Source organism: Aspergillus pseudonomiae, assembly GCF_009193645.1.
Source record: "Aspergillus pseudonomiae strain CBS 119388 unplaced genomic scaffold BDV37scaffold_128, whole genome shotgun sequence".
Taxonomy (NCBI): Eukaryota; Fungi; Ascomycota; class Eurotiomycetes; order Eurotiales; family Aspergillaceae; genus Aspergillus; species Aspergillus pseudonomiae.
In genome coordinates, this window is record NW_022476120.1 from 1,907 (window position 1) to 13,960 (window position 12,054).

The 12,054-nt window shown below is 50.6% G+C and overlaps 6 protein-coding genes across 6 annotated transcripts; 4 read left to right on the forward strand and 2 right to left on the reverse strand.

Moving 5' to 3' along the window:
• Window positions 1-426: 426 nt before the first annotated feature.
• Window positions 427-821, forward strand: BDV37DRAFT_264022 (uncharacterized protein). Its single transcript, XM_032083617.1, has one exon. It carries the CDS (start codon window positions 497-499, stop codon window positions 785-787), a length of 291 nt encoding a protein of 96 aa, XP_031935469.1. The 5' UTR covers window positions 427-496; the 3' UTR covers window positions 788-821.
• A 391-nt stretch (window positions 822-1,212) lies between these two features.
• BDV37DRAFT_37087 (uncharacterized protein) lies at window positions 1,213-1,836 on the reverse strand (the record flags this gene model as incomplete). Its single annotated transcript, XM_032090521.1, has 1 exon — window positions 1,213-1,836. Exon 1 carries the CDS (start codon window positions 1,828-1,830, stop codon window positions 1,216-1,218), a length of 615 nt encoding a protein of 204 aa, XP_031935470.1. The 5' UTR covers window positions 1,831-1,836.
• Window positions 1,837-3,077: 1,241 nt separating this feature from the next.
• BDV37DRAFT_264025 (uncharacterized protein) lies at window positions 3,078-4,409 on the forward strand. Its single transcript, XM_032083618.1, has one exon. It carries the CDS (start codon window positions 3,708-3,710, stop codon window positions 4,089-4,091), a length of 384 nt encoding a protein of 127 aa, XP_031935471.1. The 5' UTR covers window positions 3,078-3,707; the 3' UTR covers window positions 4,092-4,409.
• Window positions 4,410-4,494: 85 nt separating this feature from the next.
• Window positions 4,495-6,509, forward strand: BDV37DRAFT_37543 (N(6)-L-threonylcarbamoyladenine synthase family protein). Its single transcript, XM_032090527.1, has 2 exons — window positions 4,495-4,801; window positions 4,860-6,509. The coding sequence occupies exons 1-2, from the start codon at window positions 4,686-4,688 to the stop codon at window positions 6,127-6,129; spliced, it is 1,386 nt and encodes a 461-aa protein (XP_031935472.1). The 5' UTR covers window positions 4,495-4,685; the 3' UTR covers window positions 6,130-6,509.
• A 63-nt stretch (window positions 6,510-6,572) lies between these two features.
• On the reverse strand, window positions 6,573-7,282 carry BDV37DRAFT_276333 (uncharacterized protein; the record flags this gene model as incomplete). Its single annotated transcript, XM_032085546.1, has 4 exons — window positions 6,573-6,664; window positions 6,723-6,791; window positions 6,925-7,139; window positions 7,260-7,282. The coding sequence occupies 4 exons, from the start codon at window positions 7,280-7,282 to the stop codon at window positions 6,573-6,575; spliced, it is 399 nt and encodes a 132-aa protein (XP_031935473.1).
• A 177-nt stretch (window positions 7,283-7,459) lies between these two features.
• BDV37DRAFT_37117 (putative PHD finger domain protein) lies at window positions 7,460-11,661 on the forward strand. The gene is made up of 2 exons (XM_032090522.1): window positions 7,460-10,199; window positions 10,251-11,661. Exons 1-2 carry the CDS (start codon window positions 7,732-7,734, stop codon window positions 11,314-11,316), a joined length of 3,534 nt encoding a protein of 1,177 aa, XP_031935474.1. The 5' UTR covers window positions 7,460-7,731; the 3' UTR covers window positions 11,317-11,661.
• Window positions 11,662-12,054: the final 393 nt, after the last annotated feature.

The following is a 12,054-nucleotide window of genomic DNA, read 5'->3' on the forward strand; positions in this document are numbered from 1 at the left end:
TCTGGAAAGTGCCGAATAACAATGCCCTACAGAAGGGTACTACAAGTAGCTATAGCGGTTACGCGAAAATATATATCGGTGATATCTTACACGTGACATTAACCCACGTTACCTCGGACGAGTGTATTGCATCCAAAACGACATAAAGAACTCCCGAGGTCAAATAGCATAAATCGCATTCTATTGCAAATAAAAGCATTGTGTCGCAGTCAAACTATATTCGCGTTGCTATACCAACCTGGATAGAATGAGAAGCCTCACTTGGCGCGCCGCCTGTGCTTAACGCGCCGGGGAGCAACTGAAATAGGCCTGTCTTCTAATACCGGTTTCTACTAAAATGAATTGTAGCTTGCAGACTGACTGAATCATGGGAAATCCAGTTTCGATACTTTTTGAACTTTCACTCGCGTTCAGTATTCCGTCGTCGTTACAGACCCCGGAAGACTGTGCTTCCACAATCCATTTCGTGGCATTTACTGCTGTCGAAAACCAAGAAATGCCACTTCCGTCCGTCGCTCCTACGAGTCCATCAAGGACGCAGAGGAATTACGGAGTAGAAAGCTATAGAGTGGGGAGCTATCACCCCACAGCGGTCAGGGTCCGGTTTCGCGATCGCCCTCAGGTGGTTCACAAATCTCGGCCACTGCACACACTCGATGACATGGCTGACTCAAAAACTCGAGCAATATGTCGCCATCAAAGTGTGCTCTCCAACCTTCAACGGAGCCCGGACGCAAGCTTAGGGCGAACCATGATACTCATGGTATTAGAAAGGTTCGATATCTAGAATCCGAAGGACACAAACATGCCTGCTATGTGACAATCCGGCAAGAATGAGCCTACCTGAGGCCAGGTTTCAGGACGTGGTTCTGCGCCATCAGGGCCAATTCCGCGTTGAGATTCATCTCCAGGCAAATAATGCTGTTCTGTGCAATATTCTACTAATATTCCTACCTCACGACTGCACAAGATGCATCTCATCGATGATACAGGGCCACCCAAGCTTCCGGTTCTCCAAGCTCAAAGCAGCCCATGGTGCCATGCGCTGCGGCCGCTATCCTGATGAGTAGCCAGTGCGGTTAAAGTCTGATAGCACACATGAGACGCACATTTTAGTGGGAAAAGGCTGGGTTCTCCAGAAACCTGCGAAACGACAAACCTCGAAACAAGATTATGTTTAATAGAATACTGGAAATAGTTCTAACAGACAAGGTGTCATCTACTTTTCCTATCAATCAACTCCCTGGGCGTATATTCATCATAAACAGCCCGAAGACCACACACTGCTCCAAGTCGAGCCCCAACCCCCACCACGACATGCGTAAGCAGCCATCGCGTATAGAACGGCCCATCCAGAACGACAGGCCAGTTGTCCAATCTATGAAAAATAGTCCACAACTGAAGCATAAACATCACGCTTCCAAGCCAGCCCTTCCCAGTATGCCCTAGTATAACACTATTCAAGTTTCGAAAGAAGACTTCTTTCAATCCATCCGCGGGATCGGTCCACTCCCGAACGATCAGTTCGTCGTTGATATCGGGGTCGTCGTCAAGAACGCGACTCCACTCGTGGACGGCAAACTTGGGAATTGTAATAATCCCATCGGATGGACGGTACGTGGAGGTACGGTTCTGGATGGTGACTCTGGCTGCTCCTTGTATGACGCGCAAGTATTCGGTGTGATTTTCGTGCCAGTGCGAGCCTGATGTCCACGTACTCTTTGGGGGCAGGATAATGGTGACGGTTGGAGATGGGGGTTCTGGGAGAATGTATGTGACTTCACCTGGCCGGGTGAATGTGTTGGTGTGCTTTGTTTCTGTGCGAGGCATTTTTATGATCTGAAGCTGGGAATTGTTGTAGGATGGCTGTTATCAGTAATCCTTAGTGCTTATGAAGGCGCATTGCGGCCCTATTCCGCGTGGATGATTAATGGGCATATGGTTTGCTGACGTACGAAAGTCTTTGATACTTTTGGCAATAAACAAATGGAATTCTATGATTATCATAGAGCTAGATCTATTTAAATACCTGAAGAAATATTCTTTAGAACGCTTCCATAGCACATTGTAGCGTAACAGCAAGTATTCAACCTAGTGTATTGGACCTTTCCAAATAGACACACTACTAGTTCTCAAAGGTCTTCCTTTCTGTGAGAACAACTGGTAGGATAAGCAGACATGTGTATAATAATAATATACAACGGTGAGATAGGGACTTAAGTCAGGCATACAGCGATGCTATCCGTTTTCAACAAGAATCGGCAGCTTGCATGGAGCAAGTGCATACATTAGGGTTTCACGGGACAGAATAGGCACAGGCACAGGGCCATACATAGCACCGATATAAAGTCAACGGGATACTTCCTCCTAGAGACTGTCGGTATCTCCTGATTTAAGTATTTGGTTCAGGAGGGAACTCATAGTAGGCTGAGTGTAGACATCCCTATGTTATTTTAGAGATCTGAAAGGAGTTATTAGAAAATATAGATTCCCCATACTTGTCTAAGATTGGAATAGTATATCCTTATTATAGTCACATTGTAGGATTGAACTTTTATTCCAGTTTTCACCCCAAGTTAGAATTTAATTGGGATGATACACCGAAGGCTCTATCTCTTGTAGCACTATCACACACCGATCAGGTAGTTCAGAATAGCCTTACCTTGCTCAGTGTGACAGCGCCACTTGAGTGACAGATCCTTGTCTTTGGGACTAAAAGTGTCACTGCATAGCATTTGTGATAGTGATGCAGGGTGAGCGACCCGACGATGATCATTGGAAACTCTATCTGATGTCCCACTTCGCTCGAAGAAACTCCAGTATAAAGCTTAATACAATGATTTTACTGGATCGTCTACATGATTACCCTAAAGGATGTTGAAAAGTCTATGTCTGTGGGGAAGGGGAGAAAGAAAGTCGAAGAAAAGCAAAGGCAAAGGGCAAAAAACGCGTAACATAAAGCACTCGGGGCAAACGACCCATGGCTCTGACAGCGTGGGGTCTCTTTGATATCTCCAATGGACCAACGGGCGAGATCTAAATTTAACTTACCAACAATAAGGTGAAACTTCTGCAGGATTGCCCCCTGCGGTTCCTTTTATGTTGGCTGGGTGATGGGAGGCCAACTCACCTGATTCCGTGCTTGTTTTACGGAGGACACTGAAAATCAATTGATCGGCAGAAGACCCTGGTCCAGGAAGGGTTTGCATGATTCGCCTCCTCCCGCCAAAGGCTTTCAGTCTAAAGTGTGATAGAGATGTGCCAATGTGCTTGAGCGTGCATCTCGTTGGCGCTTAACGGACGAGGGTGGCGATCATTGGCCAGCAGACCAACCCTACTCGGCCGCTCTTCTTCGCGATCGATTGATGCAGTCAGTGAACCAAAGACTATATAGCCGCCCAACTCTCCCCTGGTCGTCGAACCCTTTCTATTTTTCGGTCCACTGCTTGTTTGAGGTTTTGTTTAGTCTCCCTTTCAGTTCTATTTTCGTCTTCTAGTGGTTCGTTTGGCTGGTCCAGACGAGTGCTATTTTTTGAGTCTTCCTATTTTTGGATCTGCCTTACGTCACTAATAGTATCAGTTACACGCCCTGCGTCTAAGAAACCTTCGTTGACCGAAGTGAATCATTAGCGCTCTTAATATCTTTCCCCAATACTTTAAATCTCCTTCGTTCCCCCCCAAAGCTGTGTCCAACCTCCACCTCCACCATGATCCCCACTGCTCGTGCTGCCGCAAGACCCAAGTTGAGCTTGAGCATTTCTGCTGCGCAGAATACCTCTCGGCCTACATTGTCGCTCAAGTCCCCGGGCCCTCTCCCCCGGACTCCGATCTCCCCATCTGCTGCCAGTCCAAGTTCGGCCCGGTTCTCATCCCTTCAAGTCCCGAGTTATGGCTACGTCAACTCGTGTTCCTCAAAGAGTATTCTCAAGAAGCAATCGACAGCGGTCGCAGCGGGCAACGTCAACAAACGCATCCAATTTAAAGGTACACCGACTGTCCACTGCGTGACGCCCATTGAGAATCCGGAGGAATACTACGGCACGCACACCAAGATGTCGCGCGAAGAACGACGTTGGCTGGTGCGCGAATGAGCGATCGCCGGTAGAACTCGCTGAACAACAACTACACAGACGAAACGAAAGGACTACTCTGAGTTCGGGGCCTCGTCGTCCGTTGGGTCCATTCCCCGCGACCGGCAGCAGAGCCTGTGGAGGACCGTCGGCGCAGAGCGTCGGACGTCCAGAACGAACGCCAAGGAGAGGAACGTCCCTATCGGAAAGGAGGGCAAGCTGTCAATGTATATATGATCCTATTATGTTTATGATGTGACGATAAGATCCATACCCAGCATAGCATGAGTGAGCATTAGCCTGGAGAAATCCAATTACAGTCGTTACGCTCCATCAGTTGCGCTCAAACCCGTATCGTGGTAGAATATGTAGTCGTCCATGTACCGCTCTAATACATGTTTCTACTTGTTCCACATCCGTAGATAATCGTATTAGCCAAGGAGAAAAAACAAACAGACACATTGTAAACTGCTGATGCTCTGCGTCATTACCATTTCGGTCATGGCTTAGGGCAGTCTTTAAGGGCTTCTGTGGCCCGTGCGACCGAACGTCAGGCCTTTTCCGCAGTGGTTATCGCCGCGTCCAGCCAGAGCACCATTTCTACAACTAACCCCAATGTTGAGCTTGAGAACCCCCGTCGCGAGTTTTCGCAAGGCTATATGCAGCACAGTTAGGCGTAGTCTGTTCCCTCGATATCGGGGCCTGCTCACTTTTGCTATTGAAACGTCTTGGTGAGAGCGATTCCGGATCTGAAGCAAGCCTGACTGCTAACTTGTCTATCTGCACTAGCGATGACACTTCAGTCGCAATCGTTGAAAAGAATGAAGCCACCAATGCCGCTAAGATTCATTTCCTTGAGAACGTGACGGCTGATTCAAATGAATACCGAGGCGTCCACCCCATTGCATCTCTCGAGTCGCATCAAGAGAACCTCGCGAAACTGGTTGATAAGGCGCTGAGGCATTTGCCCGTCGCCTCGGACAATGTTGGAGGACACCGATCGATAACGCTCGCGGATGGCTCCCAGCCGCGCTGCAAACCGGACTTTGTATCCGCTACTCGAGGGCCGGGGATGCGAGCGAATCTCTTCGTCGGCTTAGATACAGGGAAAGCGCTGTCAGTTGCGTGGCAGATCCCTTTCGTGGGAGTTCATCATATGCAAGCTCACTTGCTGACACCCCGGCTTGTGTCATCTCTAAGCCAGGACCAAGGCACCAGTGGTAACGTCTCACCGTCTCCGCCAGTTACGCCAGAATTTCCATTCCTATCTATCCTCGTCTCGGGTGGCCATTCGATTCTTGTGAAATCATCAACTCTTACGGACCACAAGATCATGGCTTCTACCGCAGACATAGCAATTGGCGAGTCGCTTGACAAATCGGCCAGGGAAATCCTTCCTACTTCCTTACTGCAGAGTGCGAAGAATACCATGTACGGCAAGATGCTAGAGGAGTTTGCTTTCCCAAATGGTAGCGCTGACTACGCTGACTACCGTCCGCCGCTGACCCGTGGCGAGGAACTCATCAAGCGGGAGACCCCCTGGGGCTGGTCCCTGACGACCCCGTTTGCTAATACTCGCAACCTGCAATTCAGCTTTTCATCCATTGCTAGCGCAGTCAAAAAAATCATCACACAAAAGGAGAACTCTGGACAGAGCTTTTCCCATGACGAGCGAGTTGAAATGGCGCGTGAATCCATGCGGGTCTGTTTCGAGCATCTCGCCTCCCGGACGATCATCGCTCTTGAGACACTTCGTCAACAGAAGCCTGATGACGAGGTGAAGACTCTCGTGGTCAGCGGTGGTGTTGCGGCCAATCGTTTCCTCATGGCTGTTTTACGCTCATTCCTCGATGTCCGCGGCTTCGGTCATATCGACATTGTCGCACCCCCTCCGTACCTGTGCACTGATAATGCGGCAATGATCGGATGGGCTGGCCTCGAAATGTTTGAGGCGGGCTGGCGCACAGATCTCAGTTGTCGCGCTCTCAGGAAGTGGAGTCTGGATCCGCAGGCCGATGATGGCGGCGTTCTGGGCCCCAGCGGATGGCAGAAAGCCTAGACCTATCTTTCTTTGATGGGGTCATTGCCTGCACTGTACACTAGTAATACCCATGTACACCACTCAGCTTTTTACTTCTACCAGATGTATATATACTCTCAATTTATAGTCATACACACAGGCAGGATGTGATAGTCATATTCTTTCTTGGATTAGAGATTTGTTTTATACCAGATCTATCTGCCAATCGTACAGAAGGTCTTATCCTACACCCAGACATAGTGCGAACGACCTTTTGTCAATAAGCTGCATTGATTCATGATGTCCATCTAGTGATTTCGAGGATACTGTCATCCAATCGACCAGCGACCAGAGAGCTCCTGTTTTCCACGGAATGTGAAGGTCCCTTCGCGAACCAAACTGCCGCTGAATTTTGGCTAGATAGTCGTGACGCTGGTGATTTCTCGCATCGAACTATCTATTGATAAAGATGAGGTTTCAAGTCAACCACCTGCGATATTGTTACCTTGCCGCAAAGTGGTGATTTGTTTCCGAAGCTCGAGGAAAAAGTCCTTGCCGTTGGCCATGGTGTTTGCTGTAGCATGAACGTCAACATGACGAAAGAGAGGGGACAAATCAATCGGGCGACATACGTTTCGAGCCCCAAGGCCCAGAGCGATTTGTGTCCTTTCCACCGGGTTTATAGAAGAAGGGCTTCGGCTCTACGAGAATGGTTAGCGACCTGATGGGTGTTTGCACGTCGCAAGCTTCTTCTGGAATAATGTACCTCTTGAATCTAATGCACATCTTCCGTTAGCAAATGATGCATCGCAGAGGGTCCATGGGGGAGCCTACTTCTTCTGAGAGCCCCCTTCGCCTCGGCAGCATTGAAGCCTCGCACGGGAACATGTTGCTCCTGAGCTGGCCCAGTGGAAAGCTGATCACGCGACTCTCCCCAGGCATTCTGGTTCTGTCCACCACGAGAGCCACTGTGTGCGCTCATCGTTCTGTGCAAGGAGTGCCTTTGTCCCGATTGGCGGTTTTGGTCATATGTGCGGCCCCCGCGCCATCTAGCAGGAGATCTCGGACGTTAGCATTTAAGGGCGGCTGGAGATAGATGAGTAATGGGGGGGAAAGATATTTATAGAGAAAAGTTCAGGGTCGGGGCAAATTGAGGGGAAGACGATTACCGATCATCGCCAGGACCACTCATATTGGGAGGGAGAGAGGCTCAATCAAATCGGATTAGATTGATTGATTGAATTAAGCTGTGGGCTTTCAATGGAAGAAGCTCCGCGTTGATTAAATCGGACCGAAATGTCAGGTGGAGTCTCTCCGCCTTGGCTCAAGAGGGTTTAGCGCCGCCGGGCAAGTGAGATAACGGACACTCCTCGCTTTCGCGTCCTTCCCTTCGTCGCCGATGGCTGAGACTCCTCTGCCCTTCATTTCCTTGCTGTTTAATGCATTTTTTGGTTGTTATTGAGTCATGATTGACATTTCTCCTTTACTTGACCCGGTTTCCTTTTGCTACGCGGCGCCGCGAGACTCTGTTTGATTGCAACGTGAGGCTGAAGCGACAAGCTGAACGACATTAATCAACATCCACTCTTTTGTACATCATCCCATACATAGCGGGCTGAGCATTCTTTCCCGACAGCAAAAATGGCGCCATTAGCGTCGAATAAATATCGGTCATCCCCCGGAAGGCCCCCTAAAACCCAACCCAAAGCGGTGCTGAAAGGCACCCAGAACTCAAACGCTACTCCCGGCGACGGACCACCCCTCAAGAAGCGGAAATACGTCCCTGGTGGACCGGGTGGTGGAGGCAGATACATCGAGCTTGATGTGCGAGAGACGAAGCCGCCTAAGCCGGCGAAGCCTGCGAGACCACCCAAACCGGCCAAACCGGCGCCAGCTGCACGCAACTCCACCCCCCGAACCCGCCATGCACGAGAAGCCGAAGTGCAACACTTGCAGCTCCCCCCTCCTCCACCCCCCGTCCCAACGACACCGCCATCTGCGCGCCTCACAAGAGACAAAAGCCAAAGTCGGGGCGGCCGTTTCGGCTCCTCGACCGCTGCTGCTCTCGCTTTACAACAAGGAGATGGATATAAACCACGGGAAGAGCGAGGGTGGGAAGAATTTCACCCGGACCTGGATATTGAAACAAAGTTTGTCGTCTTCCCTGCGGAGGAGGTGGATAAGCCAGCTCCGTCCGCGCATGTAGCCCATATCCTGTCTCCGAATGGCCTCAACCTCAGCAATGATAAAGACCCGTTGGCTGAACTTATCCGAGCTCATGCCAATGGCACGTCACCTACACCGATCAAACGCCGCCCAGGCCGCCCTCCCCGCCGTCCTGAGGCCATTCTAAACGCCCTCGGCATTACACCACAACCAAAAGTTGTTCCACCTCCTGGTCCAAACCCTCGCGAGCGGCTAACTCTTCCTAAACCCTCGTTCCGACTACGAGATGCATTTGTTTTCTATGATAAACCAGGAGTAGGCCAACAAAACTATGTTGACCGGACGATGGCAAGCGTGGGATACCAGGAGACTGACCTTTTCCTTCGCCACGATCGTCGATTGATTCGGGTAACTGAGGCACCACAGGAGGACGATCTCGATGCTGTCAACCCTGTTGGAACTGAGGAGGAGCCCAACACGTCCGTTGGAAGAGTAGAATACGACATGGATGAGCAAGACGAGAAGTGGCTAGAGGACTATAATGCCAAGCGGAGAGAGGATCAGCTGGAGCCCATCAAACCCGCTGTCTTCGAAATCACCATGACCAAGATTGAGAAAGAGTGGCATGCGCTTGAGAAGCGCATCCCAAAACCAAACCCCAAACCTCCCCAGACGCAACGGCCTCGTTCGAGCTCTGCCGCTGCTGTGAACGGCGAAACCACGGGGCCAGGAGAGGATCAAGACAGCAAATGTGCGATTTGCGATGATGGCGACTGTGAGAACTCCAATGCTATTGTCTTCTGCGATGGGTGCGATCTTGCAGTGCACCAGGAGTGCTACGGCGTACCATTCATCCCCGAGGGCCAATGGCTGTGTCGTAAATGCCAACTGGTTGGGAGAGGAGCTGTCAACTGCATCTTCTGTCCCAACACCGAGGGTGCCTTCAAACAGACTACCACCTCGAAGTGGTCTCATCTGCTTTGCGCTATATGGATCCCTGAAGTGTCTATTGGCAATCCCTCGCTGATGGAGCCGATCACCGATATCGAAAAAGTACCCAGGAGCCGTTGGAAACTTCATTGCTATATTTGCCGACAGCGAATGGGTGCATCGATTCAGTGCAGCAACAAGAACTGTTTTGTCGCATTCCATGTGACTTGTGCCCGACGGGCTCAGCTCTATCTGAAGATGAAGTCCGGTCACGGATCTCCCGCAGTCATGGATACTCACCTGCTCAAGGCATTCTGTGACAAACATGTTCCCCCTGAGTGGCGCAGGGAACATGGAACGGACGCGGCTACCGCTGAAGCCATGGAATTCTATCGTACTACTATGCAAGGCCGACGGTGGGGTGACAGTCAAGCTGCCGCGTTAGCATTAGAGCCATCACACCCCCTCGGGTGTGAACATCATGACGACGAGGCACTGCGGACTCATACGCCACGCATTACGCTTACAGTTGGTGGGAATAAAAGAAAAAGGCCTACTGCACCGAAAACTATCTGGAAACTGCCGTCTGGCGCTCCTGTAGTACCGCACGTTGTCCTAAATGCCGTTGCAGCCTCCCTTCAGCGTTTCGGTGTGCGTCAGAGAAAGCAGTATGCTGAGGATGCGTGCAAGTACTGGACACTCAAGCGCGAGGCGAGAAGGGGAGCCGCATTACTGAAGCGTTTGCAACTACAGCTGGAGACCTTCTCATCTATGGAAATGACCAGGAGGGACTACGTCGCCATGGGAGCTGCCGGAGGCAAGCGGCTCCAACGCCGCATTGAGTTTGGTGAACGCCTATATGACGATCTCGATCGGTTGAGAACGATGTGCGATGAAGTCAAGAAACGTGAGAGGGAAAAGTTGAAGGATGCCGAAACTCTTCGGAGTATTGTCGACACCGTCTACTTCCCTATCTTCCCCTTACTCTGGCCTATTTTTGACAAAGCTCAAGGGTATGTATCCTTTTCCTCGCTACTTTTTGGTATTTACTGATGTCGATACAGACTTGACGGCAAGGGTATCTTCAGACAGGGGTTGACTTCGATACGCACCAAGCTGGAAGAGCGCCGGTACACCTCCGTTTCTGCCTTCTCCGCTGATCTTGCTCGCGTGTTCACCTCGGAGATTGGGGTCCAGCCCGCTGGAGACACCGCCGAACTTCAAATGCAGATCAGCGGGCGCGCTCCGGAGCTCAGCCTAGAACAGCGCGAGAAACGGAAACTGGCCAAGCGCATTATCAAATTCATTCAGCCTGCCCTAGAGGAAGCGATCAAGAAAGAAAGCGAGCTGAACCGTAAGCCCTTCGAACAAGAGCTTAAGGAATTGGATCTTATGCTCGAGAACAGCGTTATGTCGCGAAGGGGTTCCCAAGCCGAGTCCCCAGCGGCTGGTGACGAAGGGCCGGGCAAACCAGAGGTCAATGGAGACGTGGAGGTGACTGCTAAATCGGAGCCCTCTGATGGTACCGAGGTTACCGCCTTGCCCCAACAGTCCGTTGATAGCGCTATGCCAGATGCAGACCAAGCCCAAAATCCCGATGGTGCTTCAGGCTCTCAGACTCAGAAAGTCCCCGGGGTTGGAGTATCCCCTCCGACGGTCGAAGATGGATCTAGCAAGCAAGAGAACCCGTCTGCTAATGCACCTTCCACCACTCTTGAAGCACCACCCGCCGCAAATGGAATGGTAGACAAACCAGAAGAGAATAATCTAGGGCCCACCGATCAGCCTACTGAACCACAGACAGAGCCGTTGACACCCCCTCCCAGCTTCAAGGGAGACCAACAGCTTCCCTTAGCGCAAGGTGGCATCCAGTGGTATATGCAACCGTTCGATCCTGTGGGCACTACTATCCATGAAGAGCGATGGACGGGCCGGGATGTCATGCGCGGGATGAGTGAAGAACTGAGTGAGCTTGACGAGGAGGAGCTGAAAGACTTGGTCGACGATGAACTCGAGGGGGCGATGGGCACTGCCATCGAGGGGTCCACCACCGACACTGGACCAGATGCTGCACCGGAGCAGGCCGTCAAGGTGTATCGAACTCGGCGACGCTGGCGTGGATTTAAATAGATGATTGAAGCGACCTCCCGGTTGAGTGTTTTTTATTTCTTCTTTTCTTCAACCTCTTTTTCTCCTTTCTCTCTTTAATATCTTGATCTTCTCTCGTGTTTGTGTTCGGGCTTATGGCGCGGATCGGATTACGGCGTCCCCCTTTTTACTTCTCTTTCATCTTGTTGATTTCATGTGTTCACTGTGCTTTTGCGTCTACTATGATGAATGAATCTTGAGATGTTCGTTTTCTTGCACTGGTAGCATTGAGGATGGGGGTCGTCGAGATTTGTAGTTAGGTTGATCTACGACTGAATGGACTACTGCAGCTGAGGATCTTAAGCATGCATCCCGTGGAGAGTATGTATAGTTATGCATTGTAATTATTATTTCATTTATCATTAGATCCAGGCAGATGCATTGCGGCGTGTCTACAGTATGTACGGTCTGTATCAATGATCATAACAAACAGCCGGGTCTTGGCGCTCCACCCACAAGAGCCGCTTGCCGTAAAAGGTCTGGAATTCGGTGACTTGGACCTTCGACGGGAAGTCAACGAACTCGGTGCTTTGCTTGCTTTTCTTCCTCTTCCCCCTTCTTTCATCATTCATCCATCCCTCCCCCCAACAACCATTCATCTTCCTTCTTCTTTTTCCTCCTTCCCTTCCCTTCTTATTCTTTTCCCCTGTTCTTCTTGAGGACTTGATTAATTCTTCCTCACCGGTATTGGTGATTATTCTTCTTCCTAATCAGACCAGT

Excerpts from the sequence above, each read along its gene's own strand:
- BDV37DRAFT_37543 (XM_032090527.1), top strand. The coding sequence starts at position 4,686 with ATGTTGAGCTTGAGAACCCCCGTCGCGAGTTTTCGCAAGGCTATATGC. Across the intron at positions 4,802-4,859 it reads TTTGCTATTGAAACGTCTTG|CGATGACACTTCAGTCGCAA; the intron begins GTGAGAGCGATT and ends TATCTGCACTAG.
- BDV37DRAFT_37117 (XM_032090522.1), top strand. The coding sequence starts at position 7,732 with ATGGCGCCATTAGCGTCGAATAAATATCGGTCATCCCCCGGAAGGCCC. Across the intron at positions 10,200-10,250 it reads ATTTTTGACAAAGCTCAAGG|ACTTGACGGCAAGGGTATCT; the intron begins GTATGTATCCTT and ends ATGTCGATACAG.
- BDV37DRAFT_264025 (XM_032083618.1), top strand. The coding sequence starts at position 3,708 with ATGATCCCCACTGCTCGTGCTGCCGCAAGACCCAAGTTGAGCTTGAGC.
- BDV37DRAFT_264022 (XM_032083617.1), top strand. The coding sequence starts at position 497 with ATGCCACTTCCGTCCGTCGCTCCTACGAGTCCATCAAGGACGCAGAGG.